A 23,756-nucleotide genomic window follows, 5' to 3' on the forward strand; every position below is an offset into this window, starting at 1 on the left:
ACAATAGAGCAGCGGGTCTCAAGCCTTGTGGTTCGTGGCGCCGTTTCAGGCTCTTTAACTTGATGATTGGAGGAGGGCTTTATACTTCTATTAATTATTTCACAAGAAGAAGAAAAAATCTATACCAAAGATTTTAAACATTATATTGCATTTGTATCATATCACAACCCCCTCAAAATCATATCACGAACCCCTCAAAATCATATCACAACCCCCTGGGTTGAGAACCACTGCAATACAGGTCCATTGACTTTATACTAATAGATCCACGGTTCACACTTAATACCTAAAGTGCAGGAGTGACACACGTATAATAAAATCTCTATGTGGACCATAACCATTCTCTTGACTACATTCTATCTAAGAGCCACTGTAAAGGCATTGTTAAGATGCCAGTAAGCATAATTTCATAGGAGACAACATTTGTACATCAATACCACAGAGACGACAACGGCGGAAAGCGGGTTAAACCTTAACCTCTGTTTGTGTTTTTATATTTCTTGAGTAATGAGTAATGCGTTGATAAAATTGATCGTTGCTCATATCTTAATGGTACCTGTGATGTGATCTATCTACTTTTAATTGTTTTAAATTTAAATAAACAAGCATTTGGAAATCATAAGAAATCATGCAGATACATTTTTTTTCTTTCTTGCATTTATATTTACATGTCGGAAACCATAAATGATTCACAAGACACGCAAGAACGTACGGCACGTGAAACCGACGATGGAGAGGATTCAAATAAAACAAACAAATTATTGCAATAATGCAATTATTTCCCAACCAATATGTTGTTTTTGCGTGCAAAGTTAGTTTTCAGTTATTATTATTATTATTTTCTTTTTTAACAGCATAGTGTTACAGAATTAACCCTGGGTTATGCCGGAATGAAACATTTTTAAATCAAACCAAAGAAACCATTATAAACCAATAAGTAAAACATAACACGATAACTCCTCTTCCTCCTCTTCGTATCATGGTGCTGAACATCAGAAGCTTGGCTCCTGTCAGTTGTTATTCATAATCCACCATGAAGCTGGAATGGGAACCAGAGTTAAGGATCAATAAGCAAAACAAATAAACATTGACTACAGGCAGAGGAGCGGGGAAACATCATGCATTAACAACTCCTTTAAAAAAATGTCATCCATAGCCACACTGTAATGTTAAGACGGAATTGTTAAAAGCATTCTAGGTCAATGTGAGTGTGCGTTGCCATGGACACCAATATTCTGTTATTTGCCATTATGCACGTTGCCATTATGTTTTGGACATTTGGCCCAGGTAAACATCATATCACATTTATATATGGGATATGATGTGTACACTACCTACCTAATAGCATGTACAATAATGCTGTATATACAGTATATATATATTTACCATATATATTTATCCACATCCGTCTGAATATATATACCGAATACAGTATATATCTTTTTTATATTTACCATATATATATTTATCTGTCTGTCTGAAAATATCTGCATATAATCCTTTTTACATACCTGTATACTATATCTGTATATATCCCTTATCTACTCTTACTACTGTAGTTATACCACTGGCCAGTATGGTTTACTACCATAGTGTTTTTATACCTGTATCCTGTACATAATAATACTATAACACTGTACTGTACATACATCTGATTAGCGTTATTACTCAGTTGTACTCATTTATACTCCAGTTGAATCACTTGTAGGCCTACATTGTATATTGTTAATGTACTTTACTGTTACATTTGCACTCTGGTTAGATGCCAACTTCTTTTATTTGTACTTGTGCTGTATGATGAACATTGAATCTAATAAAATGTTATCTAATTTAATCTAATCTAATAATTTTGTATAAGTATATACCAGCATTAGCCTGGATACTGAAGACACCTGGTCTCATTTGCTGTTCTGCTATCTGTGTAAACTCCGTTGCCATGGTACTACTCTGTGTATTCATGTATACAGGGATTGGTTGTGTGCAAGCTTTGAAAACGCACATAAGCAGCTTCCCCATCATAACAGGATATGAGCAATTATCCTGAACACTGTGTTCACAGAAATGTAATCAATCTCTGTCTCATTCATTCTTACCTGGGAGAAGCATGGTGGAGACCATCTCCGGATCCTCTAGAGAGTCAATGACACAACGCTGGAAGGTCTTGCTGATGGACGACTGCAGGTAACTGCAAAGGGGGAGAGAAAACGGATAAAGACTAATGAGCCTGCTACCTAAGGCAATGACAGAGAGAGAGAGAGAGAGAGAGAGAGAGAGAGAGAGAGAGAGAGAGAGAGAGAGAGAGAGAGAGAGAGAGAGAGAGAGAGAGAGAGAGAGAGGTTTGCAGAGGTTCTAGGAAGTGCTTAGAGAAAGACAGTGTCCGTAAGCCTTTAAAAACACACCTCATCCAGGAAAGTCGGTCCTGCCAGAACTCGTACATGATGAAGCATGATCTGTCTGGCAGGTTCTGGACTGACATGCTGTTAGAGAGAGAGAGAGAGAGAGAGAGAGAGAGAGAGTGAGAGAGAGAGAGAGAGAGAGAGAGAGAGAGAGAGAGAGAGAGAGAGAGAGAGAGAGAGAGAGAGAGAGAGAAACAGAAAGAGAGAGAATTAATTAATTTGGGGAATTTGAGGAGATAGAAGATGTTGACACGAAAAGAACCCTTGAGAAGAAGAACTATAGAACTATATAGACATGTCTGTTCTGGAATGTTCTGGACATCCCATGTATTGGCAGTCAATCCAAATCACTGACTGAAGCACAGTACATCACCCCAAATTCTCAACCTCTACGGTTTGAACTATGAATGTACACTGCATTCCATCTGCATTCACCATCTTCAGATAACTAAGTTTGAAAAACACAGTTTGTCTGATTGATTGATTGATTGATTGAAAACTTTATTAACAGATTGCAGAATGGGTACAGTACAGTACAGCTCAATACATACAATTGTTAAGGGGATGCAGACCAGAGAAAGACTTTCGTCTTGTTTTCATCAGGGTCCCCCATTTTCAATTCATCGTAACATATATGACATACATGACATACAGATAGACAGTACTGCTACATCTATACATTTATGACATACCAGATTTGCAATTACAGTACTGTTTGTGATACAAAAAGAGTCCAGAAAAAAAAAAATAGTATATACATTTGACGTAGAAACTGTACATTGGATTGGGTAGGTGGGGGTGGGGGGGGACTGTACATTGGAGGTGGGGGGGGGGGGTTGGGTAGGAGTGGGGGGGGGGGGGGGGGGGTTGGGTAGGAGGGGTGGGTGGGGGACACTGTACAACTGTACAAACAAAACTGTACATTGGATTATTGACAAGACCATTCTTGGTAATTTACTGTACATTGGAGGGGGTTGTGTTCGGACATTTACAGGGGCCAGTTTCGAGTTGCAGTCTCCCTTAGGTGTTTTTTGAGAGTGTTTTTGAAAGTGGGTAGTGATTCACATTCCTTTACAGCTTTGGGTAGGGCGTTCCACATTGATGTGGCATAATTGCGAAACGTGTTTAGTCCCTTGTTTGAGCCGAATCTGGGTTTAACATGATTTGTGGAGCTCCCTCTGGTGTTGTGATCGTGGTATTCACTGACCTTTGGGAAGTATTTTGTCATGTACATGGGTACCTTGGTCGTGTAGTGTATCTTGTAGACCAGGCCCATTGCAAGTTGCTGTACTCTGTCGTCTACTCTAAGCCATCCTAGGTTGTCAAAGTGGGCAGGGGTGAGGTGGGTTCTAGGAGTAAGGTCAAGCAGTAGTCTGACCAGTTTGTTTTGAGATGTTTGTAATTTTGTTTTTAGCGCCTTTGAGGTGCTTTGGTACCATGAGGTGCAAGCATAGTCGTAGTACCCTTGAATGAGTGCTCCTGCTAGAGTCTTCAGGGTATTCTTGTTTACCAGTGAGGAGATCCGGTACAAGAATCGAGTTCGTTGGTTGACTTTTTTTATTACATTGGATGCCATTTTGTCACAGGAAAGATTTGCCTCTAGGATGGAACCCAGGTAGGTAATATCTTCTTTCCTTGTGACAATATTGTCACCCACTGTAACTGAGAAGCCGTCGGTCTTGCTGAGTTTGTTATTTGAACCGAAGAGAATGGACTCTGTTTTGCCCATGTGTAATGATAGTTTGTTATCAGCGAGCCATATGCAGATTTTGCCTAGTTCTGAGCTGAGGGTTTTTTCAACCTGTAACTTGTTCTTGTCAGAGACCAGCAGGGCTGAGTCGTCCGCAAACAGGAACAAGTTGCAGTCACAAGCTGACGACATGTCATTTGCATAAATTAGGAACAGTAGCGGACCTAGTATGCTTCCTTGTGGAACACCACAGCTTACTGTGAGGGGGGGGGATAGGGTACCGTTTACCTCCACCATCTGCTCTCTCCCCTCCAGGTAGGATTGCATCCAGCTCACTGATAGACTATCAAAACCAATTGCTTTTAGCTTGTCAATCAGAATGGTGTGATTGACAGTGTCGAAGGCCTTTTGTAGGTCCAGCATGACCATGCCGCAGTATTTGCCCGCGTCCACCTCTTGTTTGATGTGGTCGTTTAAATAGAGAAGGCATGTGTCAGTGGAGTGGGATGTTCTGAAGCCAGATTGGAATTCGTAGATTAGATTTTTTTCCGCAAGGTATTTTTCGACCTGTTCGTATACAATTTTTTCCATGACTTTCGAGATGGATGTAAGGATAGAAACAGGGCGGTAGTTGCCTGGGTCTAATTTACTGCCTTTTTTGTGCAGAGGGGTCACTCTCGCAATTTTGAAGTCCTTGGGGACGTGTCCCTGTTTTATGGAGAGGTTTATTATGTGTGTGATGACTGGGGTGATGGCGGCTGCTGAGTCTCTGAGGAATTTGGAGGGGATGTTGTCATGGCCAGTGGCCTTGTTGGGTTGGAGGGCGCTCAGTTTTTTGAGTACCTCATCTGTTGTTACCATTTCCAGTTTGAAGTCGTCTTTGTGGACCCCTAGGTTCTTGTAGTATGCTACTATGTGTTCTACCCCATAATGCCCTGAGTGGGAGGGTAGTTTGTTTACCAGTGTTGTGGCTATGTTTGTGAAGAAACTATTTAAGTAATTGGCTACATCCAGCTTTTCTGTGATGAGCGTGTTGTCCGTCTTTATGTTTATGTTTGAGAATCTGGTTTTAAGTTTTTTACTGCAGCCTAGTTGGTTATTGAGTAATTTCCAAAGTTCACGTGGTTTGTTTTTGTTTTCCTCGGTTTTGTCATTGATGAATAATTTTTTTGCTGTTTTGATCATGGAGTTTACATCATTTCTTAGTCTGACCTAGAACGGACTCATACAATTCTTCATCTGAAGGATTCCTAATCCCAGTGGGATCCTGAGGTAAACATACTGCAGGTTGTTGGGCTGGCTGCTGGTGGTGTCTGTGTAGATCTTCAGAGCCTGCTGGAACTCCTCCACATCCTTCTCCTTCACAGACATCTGTCTCTGGACCAGAAGAATGTTCTAGATGGGGGAGGAGGCAACATGGATGAGACTTGTAGCATCAACTAAAATTGCCACTTGAGGCTAGACTGGGTGCAAAGAATAAATGAGGAGCTCATAGAAAAAACATGAAAAATACTAAGAACACGACATGACCAACAGCACAGGCACCTGTGATCCCCTTTTGTATGTGACTACTACTGTGATTACCTCCCTATGCCCTCTACTGCACAGGTAGAATAACAACAACAACAACAACAACAACAACAACAACAACAACAACAACAACAACAACAACAACATTCACACAATTTACCCCATACACACAACCTATAGGCTATAGCACACAACAAATCGTGCCCATTAGTGTCATACTCTACACCGTACTGAAATAATTGTGGTGAATCATGCTTATTTGGGGTATTCCATATATTCATGTGATTGTTAAATGTGTTTTATGTAGAGTAATATATACTTTATTTTGTCGTACTGGTGATCATCACGTGATCATTGCCAAATTCCACCCCACTCCAACCTCATTCAATTGTTGTGCTGAATATTTAGGGATCTTTAACAACTAGTCCTATTAAGAATCCTGTATAGTAAATCCACAGAGCTTTTTAGAAATGTGTGGAAAAAAGGTATTGCTTTTCCCCCCAAAAATTTATTGATTAATGAATTTATCCTTTTCCTTTAAAATTTTGGCGGGTCCAAAATGAATATTGTTGCATGCATTTATGCCCTCCCTACTTCCCATTTCCCCATGTGGAATGCACCTGATTGGAATGACATGCTCTAGTGGCTGAATATTATCTATAGCACCTTTAAATCCTATTCATCCAAAACGGCATGAAGTATAAATAATCCAACGTAATAAATTATCCATCAATGAATAGTAGTATCACTGTGACTATAAACTATTCTGTACATTGACATGTTACACATTAACAACCCTCCTACTCAGCCTGCTGAATCTCCTGTATAGGGTGAGCTGATGAGGCTCACCTGGGCAGCCTGGGCCCTGCTGTCTATATATGTTTGACTGTTCCAGTATAGTACTTCAATTACTTCAATACTTCAATTCACAATATACCTTGTTTCAAGTTTCAAGTTTTCAAGTTTCTTTAATAGTTGTCATACAGAAGTACAGAATACTTTTATACAAAATGCTTCTTACTGTTACGCTCCAGAGACTGTGCTAGACAAGATAAGTACGAAATAACATAGTATAGCATGTAAATTAGAAGTAAAAAATGAGGTCACAGTGTTCAGTATAGACATATGTACAATGTTCGATGCAGAATAGACGTAACTGAGTTACCATATAATATACAATATACTATGCAGTGTACTAATATACAATACTATATAGTGCAAAGCAGAAATGGGATGAGGTACAATTTAGGTACAATTTACAGTAAGGTGTACGAGTTGTAGTGCAAATCCTTTATCAATAAATATAAAGTGTGTTTAGGTGATCTAAAGTGTGGAGAGTGGGTGCTGCAGTGTGTTTGTTTAAAGTGAGTGTGTGCGTGTGGATGTGTGTGCTGTGTGCATTTGATGGTTGTTGTATAGTGTTTATTGTTCGTTGAGCAGCCTGATGGCCTGGGGATAGAAGCTTCTTCTGAGTCTTTCTGTGCTCGCCTTGAGACTCCGGTATCGCTTGCCTGACCGCAGCAGTTCAAAGAGGCAGTTGTTCGGGTGGCTGGAGTCCTTGATGATTCTCTTAGCCTTACCCCTGCACCGCTTGTTGTAAATGTTCTGGAGGGTGGGAAGCCCCCCTCCAATTGTGCGTTCAGCTGAACGTGTCACTCTTTGTAGTCTGCTTCGGTCTTGTGCAGTGCTATTCCCAAACCAGGAGGTGATGTTGCCAGTCAGGATGCTCTCTATTGTACATGAGTAGAAGTTCTTAAGGATCTTCTGACTGACTTGGAACTTCCTTAGGCGCCTGAGGAAGTAGAGGCGTTGTCGTGCCTTCTTCACAACACTGTCAATGTGTGTGGTCCATGTCAAGTCCTCGGATATGTGGGCTCCGAGGTACTTAAAACTGTTCACTCTCTCAACCGGTGCCCCGTCGATGCTGAGGGGGCTGTAGTCCTTGACCCCCGACCTCCTGAAGTCCACAATCATCTCCTTTGTTTTGCTGACGTTCAGGGACGTTCATGTGTGGTCTCCTCTTTGTTGTCATACTATTGAGCCGCTGTGCAACACATCCCACATTCCACAATGAACATCACTGTGCGGGCACTAGTATGAAACCGCTGGCTACTAGCATCATCATGCAGCACTCACCGACTTGTATGTGCCCGCTAACGTGTCCTCTTTGAGAGGTTCCAGATGTGGACTCTGCAAAATAAAAAAGGAGGCATAAATATTTCAGCTAGTCATGAAGCACATAACGAGGCTCAACCGCCGGAGAGGCTGAACATCAATCTAGCACAAGTATGGCCTCTAGGTACGGCTTGTCACAAAGCATTGGCTTTGCAGTATAGGGATTGCTATATCTGTATTACCCCCCCCCCCCCCCCCCCCCCCCCCCCCCCAGTCGCCTCAACACAGCCTTGCGGGGAGGAGGGGGTGGTAACATTGTGTTCTACCCTTGGCATAGAGAAGATATAAGAATGGCTAGTCCGTTAGCTAGCTAAGAACCTTGTTATCCTTGTCCACCCCAGCTCCGTACACTGTATATCCAATCTCAGAAAGTGCACTGGGATGTAACTTCAGTTGAATGTCAGTTTAAAATTAAATCTCTGTCAGTCTCATGTGTGAAATATCAGGTGTCACTCACAGCGTTGCTGGAATGTTAAAACGCTTCTTATGTGGATGTGATGACAGCACCGGTAGGCAGTAATATTCTTCTTCTATCTTAACTTTGGGTTATAAAAAAGAACATATGTATTATGTATGTATGCTTGATGTCAAGCAATACAATTTCTCTTTTTATCGAATTAATTACAGGCTTTGTAATTAATTAATCTAAATTAATCACATTTAATGGAACACGCCTACAAACTGTGCATACCAAACAGAGAAGGTAAAGACGACTTTGAACCGTTGAACAGTAATACAGAACTATTTTATTTCACTGTAAAAATAATATTATCTATTCTATTCTACTATTTTATTGCACTGCACTATTGCACTCTGTCTATTTGATCTTACTCTTTTTATTATTGTCTATTTAAAACTTAATCAAACAAGGTGGCCTGTTGGGATGTTAGATCCTAATGTGAAAAACTGTGATTTTATATGTCTGCACTTTTTGTGCTCATTTTATGCCTGTCTTTTTTCTGTTGTGAAGCACTTTGAGCTGCAGTTTCTGTATACAAATAAGGTTTATTATTATTATTATTATTATTATTATTATTATGGGAAATGTGCTTACGTCTTCTCCAGAGTCAGACAAGAAAATGGATACCAATTTCCTCTCTGTGCGTTCAGTAGAAAGCTATCCGGCTGCAAGCTAGCCTAGCTTAGCACAAATTAATGAAAGCGGATACAGACCAGCTAGCCTAGCTGTTGGCCAAAACATGGTGTTAAAAAAAAAAAAAAAAAAAAAAAACTCCTTTTTCCTCCGTTTTTCTCCCATCCCAATGTTAGTTGTTATGCCAATTCCCAATCCCCTTCCTGGTCGCTGCGCACTTACCCCCTACAGTCGGTCTGGGAGAGTGGAGGCTATCACATGCTTCCTCCGACACATGTGTAGCCCATCAACCGCTTCTTTTCACCTGGCAGCGCGGACTCTCACTGAGAGGGTGTAACGTGTGGAAGGATCACACTACCCCCCTTAGATCCTTTCCTCACTGAGCAGGCGCCCCGACCGAACTGTAGGAGTCGCTGTTTACAACTACCAGGACCCACCCACCAGCTTTCCCACCCCTAACACTGCCAATTGTGTTAGTATGAACGACCAGCCAAGCTGGTAGCAACGCCGAGAGCTGGGCTCGAACCCAGCGTGCCTTGCCCACTACACCACCTAGCCGCCCCAAAACATGGTGTTTTAACCTAGGCTAGTGGTCCGTATCTGATTCCATTCATTTGTGCTAAGCAAGGATAGCTTGCAGCCGGATAGCCAGTTCTTGCCACCCAGAATTAACCAGGGTCTGCCTAACTGGGACTGTTGCTTCCAGTTATAGCCTACTTGGTCATCTGTTGTAACTGTTTGAGCTTTTAAATAATCTTTATGTTTCATCCATAGATGACGGATCACTTGGACATGGCTTCATCATCTCATAAGAAGCTGCATGGATTACTGGCAGACGATCCCCTCGTATAACAGGCGGGAATGAATGCATGCACACACAGACGCAGCTGATCAGTGCTTCTTCACTCTCTTTCTCCCTTTCGCTATATGTGCATGGGCGTGTGCGTGTGCCTGTGCGTGTGTGTGTATCTGTGTGTGTGTGTGCTTAGCGTAGCCTGAACTTCATCTCCCACTAAGCAGAGAATGCAGGCAGATGCTTAGAGACAGATGGGGGGAAATGAGAAAGACCTGCAGGGAAGGGAATAAGCATCCCAGTGACAGCTCTGCCCTGAATCTTATTGCCTTGATGTAGAATTATGTTGTATGTCATAGAGCGTGATTCATCTGCGTTTTTTAAGCCCTTATTCTTTATATAATCTTTCCCTCCTCACTCCCGCCCCCTCCCTACTCTCTCTCTGCGGAGGACTTTGACACCTTCTTTGATAAAAAAACCAAAGAACATCCGCAGCTGCTTCTCCCAACCCCCACACACTTCCTGGAACAGGAATCTCATCTTTCACGTTGTCATCTTTCTCTCCCCTTACAAATGCTGAAGGTCTGACACCGGTGACGTTGAACCATCCCACTACAAGCCAGCCGGACCCGATACCCTCCCCACTCCTCCAGACCGTCGCACCAGACATCCTCCCATTTGTAACTGCAACCATCAACTCCTCTCTCAACGCCAGGGTGGTTCATAACTGATTGATTGATTGATTGATTGAAAACTTTATTAACAGATTGCAGAATGGGTACAAGACATTACGGCTCAATACACAATTGTTAAGGGGATGCAGACCAGAGAAAGACTTTCGTCTTTCGGTTTTTTCAACCTGCAACTTGTTCCTGTTGGAGACCAGCAGGGCTGACTCGTCCGCGAACAGGAACAAGTTGCAGTCACAAGCTGATGACATGTCATTTACATAAATTAGGAACAGTAACGATCCTAGTATGCTTCCTTGTGGAACACCACAGCTCACTGGGAGGGGGGGTGGTGTACCGTTTACCTCCACCATGTGTTCTCTCCCCTCCAGGTAGGATTGCATCCAGCTCACTGATAAACTATCAAAACCAATTGCTTTTATTTTGTCAATCAGAATGGAGTGATTGACAGTGTCAAAAGCCTTTTGGAGGTCCAGCATGACCATGCCGCAGTATTTGCCCACGTCCACCTCTTGTTTGATGTGGTCGTTCAAATAGAGAAGGCATGTGTCAGTGGAGTGGGATGTTCTGAAGCCAGATTGGAATTCGTAGATAAAAAAAAATTCCGCAAGGTACTTTTCGACTACTATTTGTTCCATTACTTTCAAAATGGAGGTAAGAATAGAAACAGGGCGGGTCACACTGCTCATCAAAAAACCCAACCCTGAACCCCACCATCATACTGTAGATAACTATCGCCATGTCTCTCTTTTCTCTTTCCTCTTTCTTTCCTAAATCATTTGAATGTGTTGTATCCAACCAGCTCTCTGAGTATATATTACAGAACGACCTTTTGGACCAGTGGCGCCCCCCTGGTGGAAAGAAGAAGAAAGAATTGTTTGTGCATCCCATTCACCCCCCCCCTGGCCCCCTCCCCTCTCTTTTCTCAGGCGCTAGACATCAGCGTCAGCGCGCAACTCACAGGGCAACATGCAACTAAATTGAATCCAATCAGCGTCTTCAAATACGATATCCGAGGGCGCTTTTCTCTAGCGCTCGAAGTAGTCACTCTATTGGCTGAGCGTTGCACGTGACATCACGTCCCGAATCACGCCGAGGGTCCACCAGGAAAATACCACCATGCATTCCGTAGTTGTTGTCGGAAATTGATAATAATCACAAGATACTGTACATTCAGACAGTGTTGGATCTAACAAAATGGATTTATATGGACACTTTTATGGAAAGTTCAAGCCCAGACCACAAAGCTTCTCGAAGGGTTAAGCGCGACATGCTGACGCAACGGCTCGAGGCTCTTCCAACGTGATGCAGCAAAACAAGTGAGTCTATAACAATATACTGTTCTGTAGTTACTGAAACTGATTGAATATGGCAAGATTCAAGATTCAAGAGGTTTATTTGTCACATACATACACAAGGCATACAGTGAAATGAGGGTGGGGTGGCCACTGGCCATGCCCGCTTCGATAGTAAATAGAATAAAGTAGAAGATAATAAAATAGCCGCGATAATAAAAGGCACTGCAGCCTTCTCTCTCTCTCTCTTTCTCTCCCCCTCTCACCCAAATCAAACAGGCTTCAAGACCGGGCACTCCCCATCGCCGCACAAATTCGCTTCAAGGTCCTCGACCTGGCATATCACGCAGCGAAGGGAACGGCTCCCGCCTACCTCTGGTCAATGGTCTCTAACTACACACCCTCAAGACCCCTCCGCTCTACATCTTCTGCCCGCCTCAGACCCACTCCTATACAAGCTCTGGGAGGGTCATCAAAGAGAAGCCACCTATTCTCGGTCCTCGCTCCACAATGGTGGAACAAACTTCTTCCTACCGGACAGCCGAAACCCGATAAATCTTTAGCTGTCGACTAAAATCACACTTCTTCAATCAATATCTGAAATTAATAATAAATAATTATTTTTAAATATATATAATAAAAATTTTAATAAAAAAAGAACCTTCTTACTGTCTTATACTATCATGCACTCTTCCTACTATACTAATATGTCTTTACTATATGCACTCATCACTGCAGCACCCACGTTTAAGCACTGTTTGATGAACATTGTTACTCAGTTGTAAGTGTTGTACCCTTCCTGCTAACTTGTAGTACAGAATTTGTACAGAGAAGTCGCTTTGGATAAAAGCGTAAGCTAAATTACAAAATGTAAAATGTAAATGTATGCTACTATGCCTATACTACTTCATACTATGCTACTATATCTATACTAGTACCTACTATGCTACTTTGTCTATACTACTACCTACTATGCTACTTTGTCTATACTACTATGCGCTATGTCTATTCTACTATGCACTCAAATGAAGCACTCAAATTCGGCATTGCTAGACAAACAATACCACTGCTGCCAGGGGTGTAGCCCTCCTGCTGACTTGTTCTACACATTTTGTAAGTCGCTTTAGATAAAAGTGTCAACTAAATTACTACATGTAAGAGCAGTTCAACCTCATTGTGTTTTGTATCCAAAACCCTGGAATGAACCGTGAATACTGTAAATCCTCAAATATAAGACAGGTCTTCTATTTACCTCAGCTGCAAAGAGCACCAGGCCTTTTTTAGAGAGAGGCTTATATAAGAGGCAGGCCTTAATTTCTAAAAATGACACTCATGGACATAATCCCTTCATTTTCAGACTTTTATTGCATTATTATTATTATTATTATTATTATTATTATTATTATTATTATTATTATTATTATTATTATTATTATTATTATTATTATTATTATTATTATTATATATATATATATATATATATATATATATTTTTTTTTTAATACGTACATTGTCTGTCTACATTTATTTAGACTAGCATTGGTATTTAAATATTGAGTGCAGTTGAGTAATTGTGGGATTAACGTCATTCACACACTGAAGTTGGAACTGTCTACTAGGTTGTGGGGTCCGGGGACGGTTTAGCGTGTGGTACCTTCTCGACTTCCTCAGTTGAATCGAGTTGTTTACATGCAGTAGCTTTAGCTACTAACGTTATCATAGCATCATGGTCTGTAATGTGTCAACTGGACAACGCCAGCCTCGTCTGCCAATGCCATATAGATAGCGAAGTCAACGTCATCCAGCTGACACCACAGATCTAGATATTATGACAACGTTAGCTAGCGGCTAGCGCTAAAGCTAACCAGAGGGAAACGATAATGTACGGTAGTCAGTGTAGCGGGAGGCAGCACTTGATTTCCATTGGCAAGAGTTTATCTCATTCTATATTACGGCACGAAAAATAAAAAAAATACTTTTTTTGCGACCTTATATTAGAGACCGGCCTGTGTTTGTCTAAATGCATCAACACCACCCCCCCCCCCCCCCCAATATAAGAGGCCCCTCCTTTATCGGAGGTCCCTCCTCTATTTGAGGATTTACGGTATGTTTAGTATGGGTGGCACAAGCAGGAATTGAATCCCTAATCCAAAGAGTATGCTATCCCCTACCTGCTCTGCTATATTTAAAACGAAATCTATAAAATAAATAAAATAACACTGGTATATCTGCAAACAACAAAATCCTACAAACCTCATACTCCAGTTTGTCTATGAGCTGCTGCAGACGGTTGATCTGGGAACTCCAGTGGTTGTCTGTCTCCACGCTGACCCCTGACCCAGGAAACACAGCGTCATCAGCACGACACAGGGAGGAGTCATGACATCATCATTTCAACAGGTTATATTTGTTCCCCGTGCTATGCAATGCTATGAGTGTTTCTGTGTTTCTGGGTCTGGATACCCACACATAATAAGACAAACAAACATAAAGCACATTTTTAAAGAAAGATCTACATCAATATAGCAATATATTTTGTCACATAAAAGGTCTGCCGATAGAAACATTGACTCTCTGAAATACAGTTAACTTATTATAAATCACAACAGCGTGCACTGCTAACTGCCCAGATATATTCTTTGCTTTATGTTACAATTCATCATTAGTAACTTTGGTCTCACACGGTGGGGCCCACTTTAGTCTGGATTGGCGCCATGAGACTGTGGGTATAAGTTGCTATTGGCTGAATATTTCAGTTGGAATTCTCCTCCCCTTCTGCTATTTGCGACACTATTTTGCAAGGGCACCGTCGCTGCATCTTGGACTTAGCACCACCCAGGATGATTGGGATTGGTTCAAAGAAATACAAACAAGCCAGAGCATTTCCCCCCTTATAGTGGAATGATAATAGGATCAGTCAGACATCTCTCCGGTGCTGGAACAGTGCTAATGTAGTGTGGAGAGAGAGGCATGGCTACGCAACTGGGCCCCCATATAAATTATATACACTATAGTACCTGTAGTGAGCAATGAGCACGCCAGAGTACAGTACCTGCAGTGAGCATGCCAGAGTACAGTACCTGTAGTGAGCATGCCAGAGTACAGTACCTGCAGTGAGCATGCCAGAGTACAGTACCTGTAGTGAGCATGCCAGAGTACAGTACCTGCAGTGAGCATGCCAGAGTACAGTACCTGCAGTGAGCATGCCAGAGTACAGTACCTGCAGTGAGCATGCCAGAGTACAGTACCTGCAGTGAGCATGCCAGAGTACAGTACCTGTAGTGAGCATGCCAGAGTACAGTACCTGTAGTGAGCATGCCAGAGTACAGTACCTGTAGTGAGCATGCCAGAGTACAGTACCTGTAGTGAGCATGCCAGAGTACAGTACCTGTAGTGAGCATGCCAGAGTACAGTACCTGTAGTGAGCATGCCAGAGTACAGTACCTGTAGTGAGCATGCCAGAGTACAGTACCTGTAGTGAGCATGCCAGAGTACAGTACCTGTAGTGAGCATGCCAGAGTAGGGGTCCGTGGGGGACAGACACATATTCTTCTGGATGCGTCTGCTGGGGCGCTTGGCTGCCCTCTGGATGGGCAGATCCTCGGGCTTCTTCAGCATCCTCCTCTCCGTGCAGCTCTGCTCGTCCACAGCCTCCATAGCGCAGTCCAGTGATGACTGGAGGGACTGCAGCTGGGTGGAGGTCTCCCGCAGCAGGAAGCGTGTGACAAACTGCCCCAGCACCGAGGAGCCCTGGTACTCCTAGGAAGCAGGGGTCATGTAGAGTAAGCAGTGGTATAGTCGTATGTATACGTTATGTAAACAGGGACTTGGGGCGTATACATAGTGAAGTATACACAGATATACATAGTGAAGTATACACTGGTATACAGTAGGGGTGGGAATGGCCAAAGACCTCGCGATACGACAGTATCGCGATACTCGATATATCGCGAATATTATAATTTTTTGTAATCAATTATAATTTTTTTAACTGCAAAGTAAAACTGTCAACATGTTTTATCTAATAAAATAAAGTTCAGTCTGTTCATCGCACTTCAATAATTTTTATTGCAGAACATGGTATTTTCTCAAGCAGACAGATGTAAACACTGTAATCTGTGTTGCATGTACCTGACAAACTGAACTGTTTGTATTACAGTCATATTCCAACTTAACTAAATGCACATGTGTGTGTGTGTGGACTACTGTACTATTACAGGTATTGAAATGAACAATGCAACTTCCTTATACACATTTTTTTTTTTTTTTTATAATTAAATATTGATTGGTGTCCCTGTATCGATACAGTATCGCCACGCAAAGTATCGCGATACTACTACGTATCGATTTCCCCCCCACCCCTAGTATACAGAGTGAAGTATTACACTGGTATACAGAGTGAAGTATACACAGATATACAGAGTGAAGTATACACAGATATACAGAGTGAAGTATACACTGGTATACAGAGTGAAGTATACACTGGTATACATAGTGAAGTATACACTGATATACATAGTGAAGTATACACTGGTATACAGAGTGAAGTATACACAGATATACAGAGTGAAGTATACACAGGTATACAGAGTGAAGTATACACAGATATACAGAGTGAAGTATACACTGGTATACAGAGTGAAGTATACACTGGTATACATAGTGAAGTATACACTGATATACAGAGTGAAGTATACACAGGTATACAGAGTGAAGTATACACAGGTATACATAGTGAAGTATACACAGGTATACATAGTGAAGTATACACTGGTATACAGAGTGAAGTATACACAGATATACATAGTGAAGTATACACAGATATACAGAGTGAAGTATACACAGATAGAGTGAAGTATACACAGGTATACATGGTGAAGTATACACAGATACACAGAGTGAAGTATACACAGATATACAGAGTGAAGTATACACAGATTATACAGAGTGAAGTATACACAGATTATACAGTGAAGTATACACAGGTACAGAGTGATGTATACACAGGTACAGAGTGAAGTATACACAGGTACAGAGTGAAGTATACACAGGTACAGAGTGAAGTATACACAGGTATACATAGTGAAGTATACACAGATATACATAGTGAAGTATACACAGATATACAGAGTGAAGTATACACAGATATACAGAGTGAAGTATACACAGATATACTGAGTGAAGTATACACAAATAGAGTGAAGTATACAGAGATATACATGGTGAAGTATACACAGATACACAGAGTGAAGTATACACAGACACAGAGTGAAGTATACACAGATATACAGAGTGAAGTATACACAGATATACAGAGTGAAGTATACACAGACTGAAGTATACACAGATATACAGAGTGAAGTATACACAGATTATACAGAGTGAAGTATACACAGGTACAGAGTGAAGTATACACAGATTATACAGAGTGAAGTATACACAGATACAGAGTGAAGTATACACAGATATACAGAGTGAAGTATACACAGATATACAGAGTGAAGTATACACAGATATACAGAGTGAAGTATACACAGACTGAAGTATACACAGATATACAGAGTGAAGTATACACAGATTATACAGAGTGAAGTATACACAGGTACAGAGTGAAGTATACACAGATATACAGAGTGAAGTATACACAGGTACAGAGTGAAGTATACACAGGTACAGAGTGAAGTATACACAGATATACAGAGTGAAGTATACACAGATACAGAGTGAAGTATACACAGATATACAGAGTGAAGTATACACAGATACAGAGTGAAGTATACACAGATATACAGAGTGAAGTATACACAGATACAGAGTGAAGTATACACAGATATACAGAGTGAAGTATACACAGATACAGAGTGAAGTATACACAGGTACAGAGTGAAGTATACACAGATATACAGAGTGAAGTATACACAGGTACAGAGTGAAGTATACACAGATACAGAGTGAAGTATACACAGGTACACAGAGGGAAGTATATACAGGTACAGAGTGAAGGTGAACACTATGTCTATGGTGCCCACCACATTTCTCAACATGTCCTTGAGCAAGGCACTGAACACAGAGAGTGAATGTGCTCAAAGCCCACTAATGATATGCAAGTGTATGAGATTGGTACAATGTCTATCTTCGTGTTCTTCCTCCTCGTCCCTTTTGGGTTGGACGGGAGTACAGTTTCTGTCGCCACCGTTTCTGTTCCATTTCGTCCTCCATCGTCATCCCCAGTGCTTCCATGTCTTGTTCGATACAGTCGATCCACCCCTTCGCCCTGGTCTGCCTTGCTTTCTTTTTCCAGGGATGGGCAGGTCGCTCACTGTTCTCAGTGGGTGCTCATCTTCCCTTCTCTGCACATGACAGACCATCTCAGTTGTGCTTCCCTCACCGTCGCTTCAATCGCACCCACTTCTGCCATCTGTTTCACTTCCTCGTTGGTCCTTTTGCCTTGTGTCTTAACCTTAACATTCTCATCTCTGCCCTTGTGTCTTAACCTTAACATTCTCATCTCTGCCCTTGTGTCTTAACCTTAACATTCTCATCTCTGCCCTTGTGTCTTAACCTTAACATTCTCACCTCTGCACTTGTATCTTAACCTTAACATTCTCATCTCTGCCATTGTGTCTTAACCTTAACATTCTCATCTCTGCCCTTGTGTCTTAACCTTAACATTCTCATCTCTGCCCTTGTGTCTTAACCTTAACATTCTCACCTCTGCCCTTGTGTCTTAACCTTAACATTCTCACCTCTGCCCTTGTGTCTTAACCTTAACATTCTCATATCTGCCCTTGTGTCTTAACCTTAACATTCTCATCTCTGCCCTTGTGTCTTAACCTTAACATTCTCACCTCTGCCCTTGTGTCTTAACCTTAACATTCTCATATCTGCCCTTGTGTCTTAACCTTAACATTCTCACCTCTGCCCTTGTGTCTTAACCTTAACATTCTAACCTCTGCCCTTGTGTCTTAACCTTAACATTCTCATCTCTGCCCTTGTGTCTTAACCTTAACATTCTCATCTCTGCCCTTGTGTCTTAACCTTAACATTCTCATCTCTGCCCTTGTGTCTTAACCTTAACATTCTCATCTCTGCCCTTGTGTCTTAACCTTAACATTCTCATCTCTGCCCTTGTGTCTTAACCTTAACATTCTCATCTCTGCCCTTGTGTCTTAACCTTAACATTCTCATCTCTGCCCTTGTGTCTTAACCTTAACATTCTAACCTCTGCCCTTGTGTCTTAACCTTAACATTCTCACCTCTGCCCTTGTGTCTTAACCTTAACATTCTAACCTCTGCCATTGTGTCTTAACCTTAACATTCTCATCTCTGCCCTTGTGTCTTAACCTTAACATTCTCATCTCTGCCCTTGTGTCTTAACCTTAACATTCTCATCTCTGCCCTTGTGTCTTAACCTTAACATTCTCATCTCTGCCCTTGTGTCTTAACCTTAACATTCTCATCTCTGCCCTTGTGTCTTAACCTTAACATTCTCATCTCTGCCCTTGTGTCTTAACCTTAACATTCTCATCTCTGCCCTTGCCAACTGTTGTTCCTCCTTCCTTCATAGGCCCCAAGGTTCTGCACCGTACAACAAAGCAGGTTGTAAGTGGGCTACTTAAAAGGCTTGAAAGGCTACAGCTGGTCAGTGTGACTGTACAGTATGAATGTTAAACTGAAGCTTTAATGACTGCATAGCGCTTTCTGTGACACCGCTACACGACTAAAACTGCAGCCGAATGGAATGGAAGAGTAACACTTTCTACCTTATCCTGCATTATACATGCTGTACGTCTCGCACCGCTTCACTAAATGAATCATTCTCATGCGCGGAAGCTTGTACGGTTTTCTTTCTGATGAATGCATTTTTTTTCTCACTCGCATTGTTACTAGAGCTCCCCCCTCCCCCATAGAGCTCCCCCCTCCCCCATAGAGCTACCCCTCCCCCATAGGGAGGTGAATGAATGAATGAATGAAAACTTTATTTAACAGATTGCAGAATGGGTACAATACAGTACGGCTCAATACATACAATTGTTAAGGGGATGCAGACCTGAGAAAGACGTTTGTCTTGTTTCCATCAGGGTCCCCCATTTTCAATTCATATAGACATTTATGACATACACAACATACATGACATTTATGGCATAGGGACATATAGGTATTTAGTACTGATACATTTGTGACATAACGGTATTCAAATATACAGTACTGTTACCCCTAGATCCTGACAGAGTATATACATATGATGGGGAGGGGACTGTACATTAGGAGGGGGTGGGTGGGTGGGAGGGAAATATACATACGGCGGGGAGGGAATATATACATGTGGTGGTGAGGAGACTGTCTATTAGGAGGTGGTGGGGGTTTTGGGCATTTACGGTGGCCAGTTTCGAATTGCAGCCTCCCGTAGGTGCTCTTTAAGAGCGGTTTTGAATGTGGGCAGGGATTCACATTTGTGTAGTCTGACGTCACTTTAGTTTCCCGCGAGGTCCACTCGTATAGGGATTTATATGGGAAAATGTATTATCAGCTATTTAATTGATTAATTGTAATAATTCTGCCTCATGAACATTGGCAAGCTTTCCATTTTTGAACAAAATGAGTCCCCTTCTATCACTAACATTATTGTTTAAGCATTTTTGGTTGAAATAAAGGTAGTTATAATTTTTTTTTTTAAAGATTTATTTTTAGCATTTATTGCTTTTCATGGTCAGACATGACCGACAGATGAGGAGAGGATGAACGGGAGAAGAGGCGGGGAAGACATGCGACAAATGTCACCGGGAGCGGGAAGCGAACACGGGACGGCCGCGTAGGTGTGCGATGCACTAACGTGGTGCGCCACGAGGGCGACCCAAGGTAGTTATAATTAATATAATTTTTTATTTGTAGTTAAAAAATAACTACACTGGCGGCTACGTGGTGCAGTGGGTAAGGCGCTCACCACGAATACTGGAGACTGGGCTCGAACAGGTTCGCCTCCCTGTTCGAGCCCAGCGCTCCACATTGCTTTCAGTTTAGCTGGTCGTCCGCACTAATATACATTGGCAGTATTAGGGGGAGGGAAACTGATGGGTGGGGATTGGGCGTTGTGGACAGCGACTCCTACAGGTCGGTTGGTGCGCCTGTGCAGTAGAATCAGGAAGCGACGGGGGCGGGGCCCCTCCAAAGCCCAGACCCCTGACGCTGAAAGATCGAGCCGCGCAGGTGGAAAGATGCGACTGCTGTTACCTCGAGTATCGGAGGGGACTCGTGCTATGTATGACTTAGTCCACATTGCAGCCGGCTTGTGGGAGGCATGAAACAGCGTTCAAAGACAGGGGAGGGTTGAATTGGATGATAACATTTTTTATCTATTTCTCAAATAGAAAATGAGAGAAAAAGTGGATAAAAAAAATAATAATAACTACACTTACTAGTAGAACGCCTGTCGTTCAGTTCTGTCGCCTAATACAAGTCAAGTCAAGTCAAGTCAAGAGTTTTATTTGTCACGGCATACAAGTATACAGTGAAATGCGGGGGGTCTTGCCCGCAACTATTGTGCAATAATACAATAATGCCATAATACAATAATACAATAATAAGAATCCAATAGGATGAGAATAAGACATTTGTGCAATAATACAAGTAATAAGAATAAAGACATATCAGGTATATGTACATGAAGTTTACAAAAAGCATGGTAAGACATGCTAAGGTCCTGCGATAGTGCAATACACTGTTAGCTACGGATGAGGCACTGGGTCTTATGTACACTACTATACAATGCTATACTATACAATCTACAGTTACACTATGTGTCCTTATGCTAGCTTACTATCCATCTGTTTACTATACAAGAACCACTCCCGTTCTTGTTTTTAAGTGACCTTTCATCGTGTAAAGTGACCATGAGTGTGAGCGTGTGCAGCATGTGTGTGTGTGTGTTCATGTTAAAGTGACTGCTAGTGTGTGAGCGTATACAGTGTGTGTGTCACGGCCAGTTGCGCTGATACTAAGCTAACAAACGTTGTAGCGACTATCCTGATGTCCTGGTAGGCGCTCGGTTGGGTGCGGGAAATCCTCGTTTTTTGACACGCAATTAGAAAAAAACGTAATGTCCAGTCGGTGTCACTTGCTGTTGGGTGAAGTTCCCATTTAATTAAAGTATTTAACATAATACATGGTTGATGAGCCAAACAATAGTTTCTGATTCATTCTGTTTATAATAGTGAAAAAGAGCGAGGCTACGTGCGTGCGTGAGGTAAAAAATGTGAGACCTCTCTGTCACCCATACCTTGATTGCAATAGCCTACACCTGTGCCTTTATTCAAAACTCATGCGCTCTGTGCTGCCACCCAGTGATGAACTTAACAACTACAGACTTAACACAAAAACAATCAAATAGCTCCTACAAACGTTAACATTAACTTTACCCATAGCTAACGTTACCTAGCTAAACGTACTAGACGTTAGCAATGTCTACTGTCGTGTCCATAAGTTCCCTGGCAGCATACTTGTACTCGTACAAAAGTATACAAAGAGGAGTGAACCATTTTAAATCAGGGCATGTAGAGGAGTTTTTGTATGCAGAGCTTTCCGGATCGGTCAGGGCCAGCATGAGAGAGTAGAAAGGTTTGCAATCCGTGTCACTTGCGTGTGTTGTGGAATATTTTAAATGAGCCAAGACAGTGAACTGTAGAAATTCAGATGAGTCAAATTGTATATAAAAAAACATAGTTTATTTCTGTATATATAACGTTAGGCTCTCTTGTCATGTTTGACGAGACAGAAAGGCCACTGTTGCACGGCCTTAAAGCACCGTTGCTGACTCAACCTGTGTGTTTGTTTGCTTGATTGTACAGGCTGAGAGAAAGAAATAAACCTGTGTTCAACAAAGCGGAGTCCTGGCTGTCCCTTGCATAACTGAAACACAACGCAGAACCATTTACACCGGTCACACTTGGCTACTAACGTTGCATAAAAAACAATAACGTTATAAACTATATACACAAAGGAGGGATATACCAGACCTGGAGATAGATTTTGACTGGCAAGAAGCCTGGGCAAATGTTCGACTTGCATCAAGGAACCCGGACCATCAACAAATCAATCTTAACTATATTCACAGGACATACTTAACTCCTATAAGACTGAACAAAATGGGTCTTAAACAAGACCCCAAATGCTCCTTATGTACAAATGGGGACGAGGGGACATTTATGTACATGTACTGGGACTGCCCACCAGTTAAGATATTCTGGAAAGAAGTGACCCAACAATTATCAAATCTCTTAACTCTGAATATACCTGTACACCCCTCTGTATTACTGCTGAATGATGTCTTTCAGTGTGCAGTACATCCACAGCTAAAGAGATTGGTTTTATCTGGTATCACAGTGGCTAAAAAGCTGATAGCATCACAATGGTTTCAACCGGAAAAAATGTGTCGGAAGGTCTGGATTCTTACATATCTCGATGTGATTTATCAAGAAATATCTACAGCAAGAATTTTGGGTCTCAATGAATCCAAAATGACAATGTGGTTAGAAGTGGTGGAGAGAATAAAAGCTAGCATATAAAGGTAGTGTCTGGTAGGAACAAGTTATAATGGATGGATTATCCAATGGGGGGTCCGGGAGGGGGGGGGGTACGAGCTAGAGCATATGTGTGTAGGGTACTAGATAACAGGTATTAGGGGTATATCCTGTATAAGACATTTAACTAAATGGTGATTTCATTGGATATGCACTGTTAATTAATGCTTGTATATCTTATCGTGTGTTGTCATGTTTGTTTATATGTTTGTTTGTGTGTGTGTGTGGGGGTGTGTGTGTGTGTGTGTAAATGAATGAACCTAAATATGTAGTTTGACTGATAGATAGACAAAATGGGTTTATTTATGTTGATTTAATTTGGTTGTGTTGATGTTAAATTTTTAATTTTTTTTGCAAAATGGGTATATTCTGTTTGGTTTTACACAATATGTCTATCGGTGTGTTGTGTGTGTGTAGGGGCAGGTATATATAAGATTTTTTCTTCTTCCTGTTCCTTTCGGCCATGGTATTTTTGGTGAATTATATGAATGTACTGTTGGACTGTGGTAATTCCATGTA

The 23,756-nt window shown here is 41.7% G+C and overlaps 1 protein-coding gene across 1 annotated transcript in view; it reads right to left on the bottom strand.

Moving 5' to 3' along the window:
• Window positions 1-1,010: 1,010 nt before the first annotated feature.
• Window positions 1,011-23,756, bottom strand: part of LOC311243851 (N-terminal EF-hand calcium-binding protein 1-like) — a gene marked incomplete at both ends in the record, with an annotated part of 96,258 nt that continues 73,512 nt past the window's right edge. The window contains 7 exons of the mRNA XM_084333223.1: window positions 1,011-1,039; window positions 2,094-2,185; window positions 2,400-2,477; window positions 5,369-5,481; window positions 7,753-7,806; window positions 13,915-13,994; window positions 15,162-15,420. Coding sequence (XP_084189349.1) covers window positions 1,011-1,039; window positions 2,094-2,185; window positions 2,400-2,477; window positions 5,369-5,481; window positions 7,753-7,806; window positions 13,915-13,994; window positions 15,162-15,420 — 705 coding nt within the window. The remainder of the gene's footprint in view (window positions 1,040-2,093; window positions 2,186-2,399; window positions 2,478-5,368; window positions 5,482-7,752; window positions 7,807-13,914; window positions 13,995-15,161; window positions 15,421-23,756) is intronic.

This window comes from Notolepis coatsorum (genome assembly GCF_963971535.1).
Source record: "Notolepis coatsorum genome assembly, chromosome: 17".
NCBI lineage: Eukaryota > Metazoa > Chordata > Actinopteri > Aulopiformes > Paralepididae > Notolepis > Notolepis coatsorum.